This window comes from Haemaphysalis longicornis, unplaced genomic scaffold (genome assembly GCF_048455015.1).
Source record: "Haemaphysalis longicornis isolate Haplotype H1 unplaced genomic scaffold, Haemaphysalis longicornis Haplotype H1 scaffold_1, whole genome shotgun sequence".
NCBI lineage: Eukaryota > Metazoa > Arthropoda > Arachnida > Ixodida > Ixodidae > Haemaphysalis > Haemaphysalis longicornis.
Window position 1 is genome coordinate 301,827,697 of NW_027526203.1, and position 18,137 is coordinate 301,845,833.

An 18,137-nucleotide genomic window follows, 5' to 3' on the forward strand; every position below is an offset into this window, starting at 1 on the left:
ACAATGAATATTTTAGGGCCGTCTCGCGGCTAGTAAGATTAATCAGAGCATAAACAAACATAATGGCGATGCATGCGACGGCTTCAGCGGGTAAGCTTTTTCAACTCTTTCTCCACGTTTTCTCAAAAGACTTGCGGCCCTAAAAAAAGATAGAAACAATGCATATCACACAAATATATACGTATGTGGAAACATTCAGCGCTACTTAACGCTCCTGACTTCTTTGACGCTATGTACACAATTCTGTACATGACAGTAAAAAAAAACTAAGATTGTGTTGGGGTCAGTATCCTGCCAATTCACCTTATTTGGTGAGATACAGAGCATAGAAACAACAACAAAAATTTTGTAGGGTGAAATAGCGAGCGGCGTCTGAAAGGGTTAACAAAAACAATCCAGGTACAAAGACAGTCAAAAGAAAAAGCAAAGGCAGAAAACGGCCCTTCCTGTATGGTGGCACCGTCTAGGTTGACAAATAGTAAACAAAGCTCCACAATCGGATGCAGAGCAGTTCTTGTGATGTCATTGCAGACATCACGAAAACACACAATTTGGCGGGAGAATCAAAAATTTAACGTAAATTAATTTCTCAGTGAATACAGCATAGTTTGCTTTCGGACAAGTGCCGGGGGCACTATAAAACACGAAATCTTTCAAATAAAACAAACATATTTTGTCTGCATGGCCCCAAGGCCAACTGCACTCAAATTTCTCCTTGGCCAAATTTCCTTTGAACGTACTGTACACACCACCAAACCAATTGGGACATGACTTGTCGACCCGTGGAATGCGTGGTTAATTAATTAGAAACCCTTAAAATAGCTCCGTTGCAGGCAACGCTGCACCTGTGGCAGATCATGCAAACAGCCATGAAGTGGGAGTGACACTGTGATTGGCCGGTGCTTTTTCCTGTGGCCAGCCAGGAGAGCCAGGAGAGCTCTACTGGGCACACATCTCCTACGGCTGCAGTGAGGGTGGTGCATTGCACCCAGGTTCGCTCCGGCTGACCGGCCGCATGCGGTGATCGCTCACCGTCTGGGCTGGCTGGACCATCACTCATGGCCGCGCTCTTCTCAATTTTGGTTTCAAAATCTCCTATTTTTGATGGTAGTTTACACCGCGGATACCCGTATTTCAGCTGCAATGTTTCGTATGTTGCAGCATGTTTAGGCAGACTATACGAAAATAATGTTTTCAAGAGGTTGAAATTTTGAGTGGTTTGCACCCGAGTATAGTCGTAACATGCGAGCTACCATGACCAAAGGTGTCACTTTCCTGATAGGAACCAATGGCACTGGGAAGTCAGGAAAAAAGCAAGCAATAAAAAAAGGGACGAGCCTTGCACAATCAGGAGAGGACGCCTTGGTGCATATGTTGGGTGCTTTCTGCTAACATGACAGTACTGTAAATACACAAAAAATTTTTTGCTCAAGCTTGTTGCTAGGGCAATCTACTTGCTGCATGCTACTTGCCCAAGATTTATGTTTGAACTGCTTTCTAGGGTGAAGTTTTATGACATATGCATCACAGACGACTTTTTTTCTCCTTTTCAGGATATTTTTTGCTGCGATTTTGACATTTTATTTGCAGAGAGATGAGTCAGCTGAAAAAATATTCAGAGACATTTTCTGGAGCAGGACAACAAACCTTTTACGCAATTCCGTGGCAAAAAGACTTTTTAGGTGCTTGGCAGTTGCATGAACAGTGAAAGCAACATATTAAAATTTTCAATTGAGGCTTTTCAATAAACTGCAGCACTTTCTATGTACAAATTTTATAATAACATATGAAATAATTCAGTGCTCCTCAAACAATGTTGACGAAAGTGGCATAAAACACAGCAGCCTTGAGATGAGCCACTGAACACTTCCGACAAAGGACACCTCAGAAACCAGGAAGAAAGCAGATCGCCAGTGCTCAGAATAAAACAGTACAAATGATGACCAGTTGGTAAAATTTATAACGAAATATATGCAGGGTGAAACGCAGAAATGACAAGAAAACAAGACAACAAAAAAAGGGCCAGTGTCAATGTTTTGCTTTTCTCCCGTCCTTGTTGGTGCCATGCTGTGCACTTTTTTGAGGGGCATCAAACCATTGAGACTAGAATGGTAACACATGAAAAGGTTAAAGGGATGGACAACTGATTTTTGTTGCGTATATGTTCTTTAGCTCATATGAAAGCAAGCGTTTTATATACCCTGGTAGCCACAAGAAATTTATAAACAAATTGGGAGAAATAATTTTAATTTGGCAGCAAACTTTCTGATATCGGAAGGGCGGCGGTTCACAGTGTCGGAACTTGACACTACATTATGTCCCTGTCACGTGACCTGCAAACCTAGCAGCTACTGTAACTGCTGAAACGTTTATTTACTTATCGAAAACCTTGTAACACAAGTATTTGTATAAGTTTCAATTTTATACATACTTTTAAACATTATTTTGAAAATTTTTAAGACATGCCGCCCGCCGTCGCTAAGTTGCTCTCAGTGTGGCACTTGAAAGGCGACGGTTCGAGGCAGCCTTTTATTCAGGCAATCGGGGATGAAGAACAGCAAATCTACAAAATGAGGAAGTGGCTGAGGCCACTGCGTGATGATGGGGATTTACAGGTGATGCATAGAAATGCGCCCTGGTGAGGGGATTAGCCCTCACACTAGTCTGTCCCTCCAAGCGAAAGCAGCCGCCTGACTCAGTGAACAGGCCCAGTGAAGGAGCTTTGACGATTCTACCCGAGACAGGGGCGTTTGTTCTGCCAAAATATTTGATTTCAGTTTCCAAATACGCCAATGGCAACTTAAAAAAAAAAAAAAAGAAAAAAGCTGCGCTCGGGGAGAATCGAACTTTTGACGTCCACAGCGTGAAGCCAGATTCTACCTGTCATTTAACCCAACAGATGGCGCATTCATGCAAAAAAGACTGTTGAATTAAAATAAAAAAAACACATAAAGGCATAAGAAAGCCTGCGATTCACACTTTTTTTAGCTGGGGACAAGTTTTTTTAATATCGTTTTTCATTTACATACAGACAAAAGTATGGTGCCCCGCTACTGTATGTCATGGTTGTTAGCATCATTTTTGGGAGGACACATACTGCTCGTAGATCTAAAATTTTCAATTTAAGAAGTCCTAGGGCGTTATCAGCAAACCCGTCTCTCATTAAGGTGCTTTAAGTGATGCCCTTTCATTTGGTGTACAGAATATATACTCGACAAAAATTGGTTGTCTGTCCCTTCAATGTAATTTGCTATCTGGAATACAGTAAAATAAACTTTCTCTCCTTAGCTTGGAGTTTATTCACATGGCAGTGAGAAACAAAAGGATCCACATGAAGCAACTTTAGCTCTGAATATCGGCAGAAACGTCCTGTGATTAATACTAGTTGCACATTGCCAGTGTGAATTGCATGTTGCCGGTGATGTGGGGTGGACCCAACGTGCACCCCGCATCAGTGACGGGCCAGGACGGTGGGAAGGAGTTGCCAGTGTTACTCGTGCGGTGAGCAATCAGAGGCTATGCAAAATGCAGTCTCGAACATTGAAAATTCTAATCACCAACTGTGATGTTGCTTCTGAGCACCAGTGAGAACCTATGGTAATGATGGTAAGTAAACATGATGGCGGTTTGCTTTACTGATGACTTGATATAAAGGCATGCTGCCAATTTGGCCTTCAAACGCGGCAGCAGTGCTGGAGATGCTTGAGCAGGGACTTTGGGTGCCGGAATGTGCTCCACTTGCAGTTCAGGCATCGGTAGAGGCGGGTGAGGTCGCACCGAGGGTAATGGTACTGCAGGCCAACGGCCGTCCGGAACCGCTTGAGGCAGCCCTGCACGGGGGTGAGACAAGCCCTGCTGTTCATGCAGCCACACCATGAGCCTTGCATTGGCTGCCAAGGAGTCCAGCAGCTCCCACCCGGCATCCCTCCATCCCTGATCCCGCAGCAGTAGATCACTGCTGTGTGTCAACTAGGGAAGCACAGTCAGCTGGTATGCAACAACAGCTGCACACTTGGGTGACACACATTTTCAGATTACCTTTCATGAATACAGTATTGACGGAATGCTTGCCTAGAGAAATGGCGCCTGTGATGGTACACCTGCTGAGTGGTGCCGCCTGCCAGCTCCTCAATCGGCTCAGTGTGCCTGCCTGTCTAGTGCATCACATAAGCATTTATAACCTCTGAATACCCCACAACATTTCACTGGGGCTGTTCAACTCCATGCATTACCGTACTCGACTCTAACGTGCACCTTTTTTTCCGGAAAAATAGGTCCCAAATCACATGCGCGCTACAATCGAGTACGACTCAAAACTACGGCGCCGTATTGCCATCGACGCTTCAAGATGGCTGCTTGACTACTGAAAGCGTAGCCAGCGCTTCGTAGTCTGTGCATATTTGCCTTTGTTGTCTGTGTAGTCTTTTTTTGCGTTCCTCTTTTCTTTCCGCCATGTAATTTCCCACTGCAAAGACACAGCGGGTTCACCACGATGCTGCGTTTAAGAAGAAAGTAATCTTGTGCGCAGAAAGTGATAGAAATCGGGCCGCATCACGTGCATTCAGTGTTCCGGACACTTGCGTGCGGGACTGGCACAAACAGAAAGAGAAAATTTTCGCAAGCAAGGCGACATGGAAAGCGTTCAGCGGACCAAAAAATTGGCCGCCTATCTGCTTTTTTCGTTGTAAATGTCGACAAAAGACGGTAGTCTTTGTCGACATTTGCCAAGTAAATGACTCCGTTCACTTTCCTGCTCGCTTCTAGTGTCGTTCTTCTTGCGTTGCACTCCTCCCAAGGTAAACATGCTAAAGGTTTGCTCAAGTCTATTTAAATTTATTGCGTTCCACTGCTCCAGGTCAGGTGCCTCAACGCCAGCGCTGCTGTACGGCGGAGACGCGCGTGAATCGAGACGCCCTACTTCACCGTTTAGAAAACTGCGTTGCCCTAGTCCACGTGCATTCCAAGAGAAAGTGGAAACTATCTATTGGAACCTTTTGTAACTGTTGCCGCTTGATTTCTTAAAATGCCGCCAGAAGCTATAGTGGTGCAAGCGACAGCAGGCGACAGTGTTATTTTTTTTTAAGTGCGAATGCACTTTATAAGCGACCCCAAACCTTCCACCGCCGGCGGCGGCGGCGGCGGCGGCGTCCGCAGTCCTTCTCTCCCTAGCAACGGCGTGGAGCGGAGAGGAGCGTCGGTAGCAACGGCGCGGTGACGTCACTTCACCACGTGACCGCGCTCGCTCCGCCTCCTCGCCGTGGCTGCGCGCCGCTCCCCGCACCGCTCCTCGCGCCGTGACGTCATGGTATGACGTCACAGTGCGCCTCCTCTCCCCAGCAGCTGCCGCGCGCCTCTCTCTCCACCGTGACGTCACACTCTCTCCTCTCCCCCTCGCTCGGCTGCAGCTGCCGTGCGCCGCTGTCCCTCTCCCCTTGCGCTCGCCTCCTCTCTCAGCCACCTGGCTCGGCGCGCTCGGCGCGGCGTACCCCCCTATATATGCAGCGATAAACTGCCAGACCTCCGTGGGTCGGCTCGCGCGCGCTCACGGGCGAATGCCAACGGATTTTAACTTTACTCCCCCTCATAGCATCACCCCGTGCATTCGCACTTAACCATGTTCACCCTCGGGGAAATGCTTGGGAGTTTTTTCTGCACTGGATGTAGTATTTCATTTCACTAAAATCAAGCATATATGAATATTTTATAGAGGAACACTGTAAATATCCCTTGTGTATTAATATTATGTCTTATATTTGCGTAATGAATGTCTTGTTCTTGTACAACAATGTTGACAAGTATGAACACATAAATCGGACTTAGACGTTTAGATTTGGCGGTGAGTATATTGTACGTGCAGCAGCAGCAGCGAGCGCCTCAGAGACCCCTAACGACAGAGCTGCCAGGGCAGCAACGGCACTGCCCCGGACCATCGTCGTGGTGACTGTCTTGCCGGCAATAACCGGAACATTTCATTTCGTGTCACCTTTGGAATAAACCTTGCTTGTTCCAAGTGAGAAAAAGTTGCACTTTTGTATGAAACAATTAAAGTATAGTGCGCGTTACCAATCGAGGACATAGCGTTTTTTTCTTCTTCTTCGGACTGCGAAAAACGGGTGCGCGTTACAATCGAGTAAATACGGTAACCCCTTTAGGCAACAATATCAGTTGGTCAGCCAAAGAGCGTGCTTAGGAGCCATTGTCGTAACAGTGCATTCAAGCACCTTTTTATTGTCTTTATTCAATAAAAAGGCTCATAGCTACGGTGAAAACTAAAGCTACAAGTGGGCAATGACAGTCTGACGTTACAAAATAGCATCATAAGACTTACACTTATGTCAGCAGAGCAACAGCCCCAAGGCATAGGTACAGGCGTCCACAGAATAAACCGGACCAAGCGAGCGGCGCGCGATAGCTATCGGTGCGACACCTTCCGGCCCAGCGCCTGCTGTCGAGATAGCGGAGGGCGCATGCGTGTCCCTCCCTATAGTTTGTGCATGTCAGTTTCCTTGACTGCGGCTGCAGCACTCCGTTCCTCTCGAATGAGACACGCGGCGGCGCCTTGCGCGGCTTGCCTACCGAGCGCGCGTGATGCTTGGCAGCAGCCGGCAGCGTGCGCCATGCGCTGATGCCGCGTAACTGTGCGTTCATCTGAGAATGTTTGTTCGGCGCTCTTTTTATCATTTTTATGACTGGAACGCAAACTGGCGTTGAAGAAAGGCTGCGATAAAGATCCACACATGACTAAGACAGTGCCGGTCGTTATGCGACGAACACAGTTGATAGCAAGAACTGAATACAGCGAAGGTTTATTCGGTTCGGAACCAAAAAAAAGAGAAAAAAAAGACATCGGTGATTGTCCGAGTAGTTCCCCTTATTAATTGTGTGTGAAGTTTCCGTCGTTTTGGATAACTTCACGAATGCGTCGGGGGAGCGACTCATAAAGCGACTTTATGATTTCGGGACGGGGGCGCAGGCATCCCCATTCATCTTCCACTGCCTGCCACAACTCGTCCGCCGTGCGACCGCAGTCATTTCGTTTGCCGAGATTCATCTTCATAATCCCCCACACATTTTCTATCGGATTTAGGTCTGCCCCGCACGGAGGCCATGGCAGCTGTCGCAACACGTGGTCCTCGAGCAGTGAGCTCACGGCTCGTGCTGTGAAGACAGGGTTTCGGTCCTCTTGCAGGATGAAACACCCGTCCAGGACGTAGGGGAGCAGACTTGTCGAAATGATGTTACAGTACTGGGAAGCATTGAATAGCCCAGAAATTCTGACGAGGGGTCCCAGGCCATCCGCACTCATTGCGCCCCATGCGCTGACGGAGCACCTCCCACTGGAAAGGACGCTTTGGATGTAGCCGGGCTGGTATCCAAATACCATCGGGCTAAATACAGAAATACACTGCAGGAAAGATATCTCCGAGGAAAGATATCTCCGAAGATGTTCGGAAGGTATACTAGCTAAATCAATGAAAGGACATTCGCCGTGTTTGATAGTTTACATCGACTGAAATTACTGGCACATTTTTTTATCGGGAGGCTGCACCCCCACTGCCACGTAGGCGAACAGTATCCTGTATAAAACTATGCATCAATTTCATCCTCTTTCCACATCGGGAATTACAAAAGCCCCGTTAGCCGATGCGGGTTACCTGAAGTGTTTCGTAAAAAAACAGCGACAAGAAACGCTTAACAAACGGTGCTTATAAAACTACGATTAAAACGTTTCAAATGAACCCAGCTGAATAAAATTCACAGGGACATTGTATATCGGTTGCTCCGAAATATAGTTATTACCAGGTATGCATTGCTAGACTTAACAATTACGCTTAGCGTTGCACTCGGGACCCCCGAAAGAATGCTCAGCAATTCTCACATTAAACCATGCTCCCGATTTGACCTCTTACACATTAAATTGAGAACGACTCAGCGTGCAATGAAGCGGAAAATGACAGGTGTAACATTAAGGGACAAGAAAAGAGCGGAGTGGGTCAGGGAACAAACATGTGTTAAGGACATATTAGTAGAGATTAAGAAAAAGAAATGGACGTGGGCAGGGCATGTAATGCGAAGGCAAGATAACCGCTGGTCATTAAGGGTAACAGAGTGGATCCCTAGAGAAGGCAAGCGTTGCAGGGGGCGGCAGAAAGTTAGATGGGCAGATAAGATCAAGAAGTTTGCGGGGATAACTTGGTCGCAGTTGGCACAGGACCGAGGTAATTGGAGAATAATGGGAGAGGCCTTTGCCCTGCAGTGGGCGTAGATAGGCTGCTGCTGATGATAATGATGACTGTAGTAGTTTATATATCATCTAGAATGCACATTACCAGCTACGCTTCATAGTTTAGTTTCGTACCTGCAGCTCATCGGACGCCAAACACGCCGCTGTTGATCCCAGCGAGTGGAGAAAGTCGATTCGTCTCTGAATATAGCTTCCTTCCACTCGTCCATTGTCCACCGCTCCACTGCCCGGGCGAACTCCAGCCTTTCCAGCCTCTGGCGGTCCGTCACGCGCGGTTTCTGCGCTGCCACGCAACTCCCGAGTCCCTCCTCCTTCAGTCGACTTCGAATTGTCTCGCAAGAGACATTCAATGACAGCTCCTGTCGAATTTCTTTTGCAGACAGGAGGGGATCTGCCACAGCGGCTGCGACAATCAGTAGTTCCTGCTCCTCACTGGTGACTTTAGGCCGCCCGCTGCGCTCTGCGTCAATGAGTCTGCCCTGATCATCGCGGTAAGCTTGAATAATGCGGCTTACAGAAGTCCTAGACCTCCCGGTGAGGTAGCAACTTTCCCACTGAGTAGTCCCTTCGATGAAGAGTCGCACAATGTGCCTCCGTTGCTCGATGGGGACGCGGGAAGGCATTCTTCACGAATATGACCATGCAGGACGAGTTACGTGCTTTATACGCTTCATAGCTATCACTGTCCAATGGGTGACATGGAAGGAAACGCCTCATTGCTTTTCGATAGCAATTCACTCACACCGACAGCTGTGTATTTCGGTCTATTTTTCCGAAGCGAATAAACTCTTTCCTTCCTACTTTCTTCCCTCCTCCCATCTTTAAACCGCCTCTCATATGCCGCACGGGAAAAACTCGAAATTAAAAAAAAAAAAAACATCGCTGTTTTTAGTTCTATCAACTGTGTGTTTGTCGCATAACGACCAGCACTGGTTCAGTCATGTGTGAATCTTTATCGCAGCCTTTCTTCAACCCCGGTTTGCGTTTCAGTCAATAAAATGATAAAAAGAGCGCCGAACAAACATTCTCAGATGAACGCACAGTTACGCGGCATCAGCGCATGGCGCACGCTGCCGGCTGCTGACATGCATCACGCCCGGTCGGTAGGCGCGCCGCGCAAGGCGCCGCCGCGCGTCGCATTCGAGAGGATGAAAGTGCTGCAGCCGAAATCAAGGAAACTAACATGCACAAACTCTAGGGAGGGACACGCATGCGCCCTCCGCTATCTCGACAGCAGGCGCTGGGCCGGAAGGTGTCGCGCCGATAGTATTCGCGCACCGCTCGCTTGGTCCGGTTTATTCTGTGACCGCCTGTACATATGCCTTGACCCTTCACCTTATCACTCACATATTAAACAAGTTTGGCAGTTTGAGTTAACATGCTTGCTTCACCCTTGCTTGAGAAGTGGCAGTTAGATGAATCATGTCCAACCTACCTGCTACAACTTAAGCAAGAAACGCATACAGTCTTCCCACTTCCCATCCTATAGTGGGCTACAATGAGAAGCATAACCAGGCTCCCCACAAATGCCCGCATTGACATCTTCAAGTAAGCCACTCCACTTCCATCTCTGTTGACAATAGCAAAAGAGACTCAACTTTGGCATCGACAATGGCTTGACCTGAGCCCCCAAGGTCAAATGCTTCAGGGCGGGATTCCCTTATCAGTCCAGATGACACTCTTTTTTTGCCCTGAAAACGACCACCACTAGCCCCCATACATGGTGACTGATTGTCTGTTGAGAAGAAGTACGAGAATGGCACAACCAAAAACTTGCACAAGACAAGGCTTTGGATGGGTTTAGACCACAGAGCAAGATATAAAGAGGAGCGCCGACTGTGGCCCAGAAAAATTGTTTTGCTCGGGCCGATAATGTCCACGCGCCGCCGGCCGCCCAGCTTTCCCTTTGCTCTCTTCCTCCTTCGTTTGCCCTCTTGTCGCTGTGCCTCTGTACATGGCTCTTCCCTTCTTCGCTCTCCCCAGAGGCGTCGTTTCTTTCGCAACGACGCCTGTCGTATGCCAGTCCTACTATGCAGGAGGAATGCCTGCACGCGCGGAATTTAAACACCCGTGCGCAGCCGGAATAGACGGCGCAGATAATCGCACGCCACCGCATACATGGCGATCGCTTATTCCCTATCGGGGGGCGTTTATTCTGACATTATGAAGACCCGCTAAAAATATTGTACTAACCCAGCAGATGTAAGACGCAACTGAACGATGAACGACGACGACTTTAGAATCACCAAAGAATGAGCAAGAGTAATATGAAACGCCACAACATGCAGTCTAGCGTGATTCTGCTTACGACAAACCGATGCAGCGCAAAAATTACCCTCTGTTCTTGGCCCGCTCTCCGGCCGCCTGCTTAATTGTTTATGCCCCTTCTGCGCACGAACAATGCTTACAAGGGTCGCCCGGAGTCTCCATCGGCAAACGGCAATGAGACACACATTTCTGTGCCAATGACTGAATTGTAATAAGCTGCCCTGTTGTAATAAGTGTACAAAAACACTGTCATCTTGATAAGGCACCCAAGAATATCAAACGCAACCTTCATTGTAACCCATACCGCAACTTACCGCCCGATGTTCACTGTCGCTCTACGGTCGTGTTATCTCGTCGATAACGCCGTGGATTCCAAATAAAATGCTGCGTTTTGTATGGCTGCAATTTTCGGCCTACGAGGGTTCCCAGCGTTCTTTTTTTTTTTTTTTTCCCTTTAAGCGGCTGACCAGCAAAGCATCCGGTTCGTCAAACCTTTTCTTTTAGCGAGTCATCACCACAGAGATATAGGGTCCGGACGAATTCAAATATCGTGAAATGAAGGCTTGTGAAAAGACCGCACTGTCAGGGCCTCGATCTTGAGCAGATTGCTACGTCGCGGGCAGTCGCGGGTGATGTTATCGCGTTTCTGTTATTTTCTGATGAGCGTGTGAGTGCCGGTCCGTGTTCTAGGCACACTCTGTTTTGGACGTAAGTTGGAGAATGGCGATAAAGCTGAGGCAACTTTTATAATCGCTAGTGATCAGAACCAGTTGTTCCTTTCGCCTTTTGTAAAACCTGTTAAAACACACCCGAATTGGTGTTCACAAATTTACAAAACGGAGTCACATTTTCGGCAAGCACTGCGCAAAAGGTAGTGTTTGCATAGCAGCCATATGTCTATATGTGCGCTCTACATTTTGTTTTCCCGCCATGCAAACCAGTCCTTAACATATCTCTGCCGTGCCGTACGACCACTCAATTCCTTCGGGTCTGGGTTACCCAGAAGGGGCTGTCGAACAATCAAGCCGTGCGAAGGAGGAGCGCAATGAACGCGAAGCGGCGCCAACGCAGGCCCAAAGCACTCCGTGCACAAAACTACCGTCGCCGAAGCAGACGACAAAAGCCGACAGAATGCGTTCCGCCAACGCGCCCGCCGGCACACGGGGAACGCCGGTCGCTTGACCATTCGCTGCGCCATCTACATTGTGCTCCGCGAGTGGTGGACATTAAGAGCCCGCAGGAGAGAGTGAAGTCGGCGCTCCTGTTTATCTTGCTCCGTGGTTTAGACATTTTTACCGATGACCACATCAACGGAATTGAAGCAGCCATTGCCTGGGTAGGTACTCACTTTAAATGGCGTCTCGCTCACACATACGAGCTTGCAAAGAAAGCCGAACTCTTTAGACTGTTACCAACTCTTTTATCAACTGGTAAACCAGTTGGTAAAAGCCGAACTCTTTAGACTGATAGCGATTTTGCTAGTGCTGCCGATTTGTGGTAGCTCGCGGCCGGGACAATCAGAATCAATGTTCGATGTGATTCCGGCTCCGGATCGCTGCAAAAATTTCTGTGAGGCATTTGTGCAAGCTACTGAAGTCAATTATATCATTTTTTAGGCGTTAAAATTTGGTTTCAGTACTTTTTTAAAGGAGCCATGAAGACAAAACACAAGTTTGGCTCATTCGAAAGGTTGCCTCGTTAGAATCATACTGACACCACTTTTAACGTAATCTTCACTCAAATAAGCTATAAAATTAGGGAAAAAGGGAATGGCCATGCGACCCACTAGCTCATTTCCTGCAACAGAATCTATGATGTCATATGAGCCCAGCTGTGTGATTGGCTGAAGCCAGCAAAAGCAAACTCAATTTAGGCAGAGCTTATAAGCTTGCCGAACGAGCTATTTGCGCCTAAATGCAATGCATATCCATTTTACAGCAGTAAGAATGGTGCCATAAACAACAAAAGTTACGATAATATACATAAACATTAAGTACCAATGTGCACTGCTGTTGGTACTGGGCGCACTATGCTTGTTTTAGCTGCACAGCAGTCCGACGCTTTGGAGCTGTCTTATACGACGCTGGCCGATTGGCGTAAGCGACGTTGCCTTGCGTGACCCTGTTTGTCCCATAGCCCATGTTCCACGAAGCGATTACTTCCTACCGTAACAAAAACAAGCCAGGTGTAAATACGGTCAAAAACAAACCAACGGCGGAGTGCTGAGTATGCTAGCGCCACCTGGGAGGTTTGACGGCAAGCAAGGCTGGAGAGCCGAACGGCACAGTGGAAGTTTGTTTGTATATGCGCCGTTATAACTTCATTGTAGACGTCCCCAAAACACACGATTCTGCGGGAGAATCAAAATTTTAACCTAAATTGATTAATTTCTCAGTGAATACGGCATCATTTGCTGCCATGCAAGCACTGGGGATGCTATAAAATACGAAATCTTTCGAACAAAGCAAACTCGTATTTTGTCTTCATGGCTCATTTGGGACCTTTGTGTACGGATTGAGCGCAAACAAAAGATGGTTTTTTTTCAGGAAAAACATGCAAAAATGCTCATTTACTGCTGTAACATTCTGCATAACTAAAGAATACACAAAGAGGATTCGTTTATGTTTGAGAACAGAATTTAAACAGGTCAGGCAGGCAGATTCCCGATCATAGCCAATATTCTTTTAGCAGGGGTGAAACAGCTGAATCAGATTTGGGAGAAGTTTTTGGAGCAATGAAATCTCGATTTTGGAGCAGAAAATTTATTATGTCACCTTAGGAGCGTAAAAGATCAAATTTTTGGCAACCCAGAGGAGAGAAGGGGGGGGGGCAGTGCACTTTTTAATCGTTTTTGAACATACACAACACTGAAACAGCCTTTCAATAAAGTTTTTTCCACCAGAGTATCACAAGGTACGAACTGCACTACCTTTTCACAAATCATTTTTAAATTCTTAGGCTCTATGCATAGATGACGTGGAGCGCAGTTGCAAATATCGAATTGAAAAACTAAGCAATCGTAAGGCATTTTTGTTATCATGTGAATGCCGAAATTATTATTTTTGTAATCCCAGACTCGGCTTTATGCACAAGTGTAGAGCCATGGCAAAAGGTGCGCAAAGCGAGGTGACAGTCGTCGCACCCCACCGGCCCTCCCATTCCAATCCCCAAGGTAAGGTACACGTTCGATCACTACGATCGTAATCTGAGTAACGTTGGTATGTTTAGCCACCTTCCTCTTGGCATTAAATTTCACTTCAGATAGATGAACCATTATTAATAGCGTGCAGTAATAGCCCGTCCTGCTATCGGACACTGCTTGAACATTTTGCGGCGATGTCGCTTGCGCCGCCACTTCTGCATTGTCAATTGTCCCATTCCCGGCACTCGAAAGCTCGCTGCCTAAGGCAGCAATAACTCAGCGTTTTATAACACCGCAATGAGTCCGAAATTTCACTTCAAGCACGCGTGCTTCACACACAAGGCCGAAACACGGCAAATTCGTGGGCACCACGTTGTTTTTCACATGAACTCCTCGCAACAGATCAAACGACTAAATGTAATCCCAGCCACCCACATGACCAAAGCCACGGAAGAAATCGGTGAAGAGCACTCTGCCTGACCCACGAGCAACTGCTTCGCCCGGCGGCCATGTTTTTTTTTATCTTCACCACACCAAGATGGCGGCACCCAGTAATGTCGTTCTGGAGATACGGTGCTCTCAAAATTGCCGTTTTTTCATCAACTTACACAAGTAGTTTGTCGCCTCAGTACACATAAGTATTTTTTCTACAAGACTTTGCAATGGTTTTTGATGGGAAAACTTTAAAGGAGTCATGAAGAGAAAATGCAAGTTGGTTTTATTCGAAAGATTTCGTGTTTTATAGTGCCCCCAGTGCTTGTCCGGATAGAAACGGTGCTTTATTCACTGAGAAATTAAACAATTTAGGTTAAAATTTCGATTTTCCCGCTCAATCGTGCGTTTTCGTGGTCCCAAATGACATCACAGGAACCGACCGCTCTGCAGCCTAGAGTACCTTCATTCACGCATCCGCCGTACAGGGTAGAGACACGTATACGCTGGCGCCGCCATTTTCGGTTGCTCGCTCGCCGCCGAAGCAAGTCATTGTGTCAAAACTGCGCTAAAATTATCGCCGCAACGCGGTTTACTGAAGAAGTTTGAATCATATTGTCTGTTCCGCGTTGCTAGGTCTCGTGGGAAACGAAAAGAACAACGCGTTGAGCACGTTGGCCCAATTGCGGCGGCACGGGACCGTTCAAAGGTTGTCTCCACCCTGTACAGCGGTGTTGGTTTGTTCCTGCGTTTCTTTACGTTCCGTAACCTAGATGGCGCCACCATACCGTGGCAAGCGTTTGGTTTGTTTTTGCCCACATTTAAACCTGGCTTGTTTTTGTTCTGGGAGAAAATATTCGTTCCCTGAAACAGTGCTCGCTCGACAAATGGGGTCACGTAAGACACCATTGCTTGCGTCAATCGGCCAGTGTCGTCTGAGACAACCCCAAGTCCCGTAGTGCTGTGCAGCTAAACCAAGCATGCTGTGCGCAGTACGAACAGCAGAACGCATCAGTACTTCTATGTTTACATGTGCTTTCGTAACTTCCACTGTTTGTCCCATCATTCTTATTGCTTTGTAAAGAATGTGCCCTAAATTTAAGCGAAAATCGCTCGTTCGTCTAGTTTGTAAGCTCTACCTAATTTTTGTCTGCTTCAGCCAGCCTCCGCCAATCGCAGAGCTTAGCTCATGTGACATCATAGGTTCTGTTGCGGGAAATGAGCTGGTGGGTTGCATGACCATTCCCGTTTTTCTAATTATGTAGCTTATTTGAGTGAAGTTTACGTTAAAAGTGGTGTCAGTATGATTCTAACGAGACAATCTTTTGAATGAACCAAACTTGTGTTTTCTCTTCATGGCTCCTTTAAGTACTCACAGAATATAACACGTGCAACCCGACATTTATAATCTTCGAAAAAACAATCTCAGGGACAATTTTATGCGGATTTTTTATTGAATGATCAATCAATTAAACCTTTACAAACAGCATCACCTTGCAGGTGCTGGAAAATTAGGTCATGAGTACGCATTTTTCCCCACTGAAACTGACGGGAGCACTAAAAGCCTTGGTTGTCAGACTGTTTTGGAGCAGCTTGGCGCAATTTTTGCAAATTTCAAGCTTTTGGAGCAACCTGGCGCTTGAAAACAAATTTGTATCAAAAATGCGCAATATGCACAGCTGTCTCACCCCTGTTGTTGTCATTCTCATACCATAACACCGTGTTGTAGATTGTGGATTTGGTTCTCGTGATATAGCTTGCTAAAAGGGTAATACAGCCTCTTTGTATCTGCATTTATCATAATGCGAATGACACAGCACACTTAGAGCGGAACCCTGCTAAGCGGAAATTGCTTAAATTTGGCCCTTCGTATAACAATACTAAGGTTACATAAAAAAAGATTCTGCTGATTCTATCATGTGCTGCAAGACGACAGTACACAGCACATTCCTTACTGAAAGACCTTCGATTTGCCAGTGTTTACAACTTTCCCTGCAGGTGGACCTACCACCAGGGAGGGTGCTGAGCAGAGGAGGCATTCAATGCACACACCCTCACGTAATTTGTCGGCAGCTGTGGCTACAACATACGAATCTTGACAAGAGTTATCTACAAGATCAGCAGACTCAAGATATGGCCCAGAGAGTGGGTGTTTGCATGAATAGGGGCCGAGACGGTTGCACGCGCTGAACACAGACGTGCACACACACACAGACACATGCAGGCAGGGAGAGCTACCATCAAGAAGAAGAAAGAAGCAGTGCCCCCTCCTACCTCGTTGGGGCAGGAGATGGGGCTGTTCTCAGCTAGGGCCTGCCTCCACGAGCGTTTGAGGGTGGCATCTACCACTGGCACAGCCCTTGCAGGTCCCACAAACTTGCCCCGCCAGCTCCGCTGCAGGGTCGCCAGCGTGCCAGAGCGCACCTTCGCTCCTCCCTGCAGCTGTTTGGCCTGCGTTTCCAGGGAACACACACTCAAATCCACGGGGCTATCCCTCTGCCCCTCCACATCGCGGGGATCCTCTCCTATGCTGCACCCACACGCATCAACAGGGAGGAACCCTGTCGTACACTTTATTACACATGCAAAGGACAAAATACCACAAAACAGGAGCGGATGCCCCACGCGATGTTGCTGGATTATGTGCTGGGCACTCTGCGAGGTATTTCACTTACAGGCACCTCACCCACTCTAACTGGCGCGGTAAGCCTGTTATTGGATTATATAACATGTGTAATTAGACAGCAGGCATCTTTTCCATTCGGGGTTCATTTTAAAACAGTCATGGTACCAACACGGTTCATGTACATATCTGCAACACGAAATGTTTCAATAATGGGTAAAACATGAAAAAATTGGCACAGCTTGCACTAGTGGTGCAAGGCTGGAAAAACAGAAGAGATGGCGGCCTCTTTCCCTTCATGAGAGACCTGGATGTTGCAATATCATCAGCAGCAGCAGCGCACTAGGTCCACAGCAGGACAAAGGCCTCTCCCATCGACCTCCAACCCCCCCTGTCCCACACTGCTCAAGTCCATTCTTTGCCTCCGAATTTCCTTATTTCTTCCCTCCATCAAGTAATTGGCCTTCCTCTTTTTTTAAACCCATCTCTCGATGTCCACTCTGTCACCCTGGTAGTTGACCGATTGACATTTCGCCTAATTATTCAAACTATGATATCTTCTACTCTAGTTTATTCTCTGATCCAGGAAACTTGTCTCCTGTCTCTAAGTGTCACTCCAATCATTACTCGTCCCATGGCTTGTTGAGTTGACCTAAGTTTGCTTTCAAGTTGTTCAGTAAGGCACGAAGTTTCCGCTCCCTACGTCATCACCTCACATGGATTTCCGTAACTGCCGCTGAAAGTTCTCCATGACTAGCAGGCCCAGATCGTATCACCCGCAAGCTTCCACATCTCTCCCAAAGTGGACAGCATTAGCACGAGCTACAACCTGCGGCCACACTCAAAGCCAACGGAAATGCGGTGGAAATGCTGTGCGCCCAATGGAAATGCTGTGCGCCCGGAATGCGATGATAGCTCAATCGGATAGATGCCAGTTTCACAATGCCAGGACCCAGGCTCGATACTGACCACAGGAAGAGTTCTTTTTTTTTCCTTCCAGTTGGCTGCACATGTTATTGTTCCCACCGCTGCTAACCCGTACCCCTCAGGCCTTTGGGGTGGCCCAGTGGTTAAGTTGCCGGTTTCATGGCGTAAAGGACTTGGGTTCGAGGCAGTTTATGGGTTTTCTGTATACGACGGATGGATTTGTGTTGGCCTAAACAGCTATGCTATTAAAACTATTTAAGGCTGGTACACCAATGAGTACTCGTCTATTTTAGCAGTCCCGAATTTGACATTCACGTTCACACATACGTGCAAATATCCAATTTGAGACTGCGGAGCAGTCATGAATACAGTCTCGCCCACTTTAACAATATGAAAGTGCCAAAAAAATCCCATCGTTATAACTGGTAATTGTTAAAAAAAACGGCTGCAAAAAAAAAAAAAAGCAAGCAAGCAAGGTCGTACTGCAGTGTAAATTATTT

The 18,137-nt window shown here is 47.1% G+C and overlaps 1 protein-coding gene across 7 annotated transcripts in view; it reads right to left on the minus strand.

Annotated features, from left to right (window-relative positions):
- Positions 1–1,736: 1,736 nt before the first annotated feature.
- Positions 1,737–18,137, minus strand: part of LOC144149337 (uncharacterized) — a 61,884-nt gene continuing 45,483 nt past the window's right edge. For all 7 annotated transcript variants that reach the window (XM_077680909.1, XM_077680931.1, XM_077680926.1 and 4 more), the window contains 2 exons: positions 16,362–16,538; positions 1,737–3,830 (listed from right to left, as the gene is read on the minus strand). In XM_077680909.1, coding sequence (XP_077537035.1) covers positions 3,675–3,830; positions 16,362–16,538 — 333 coding nt within the window. In that variant the 3' untranslated portion in view covers positions 1,737–3,674. The remainder of the gene's footprint in view (positions 3,831–16,361; positions 16,539–18,137) is intronic.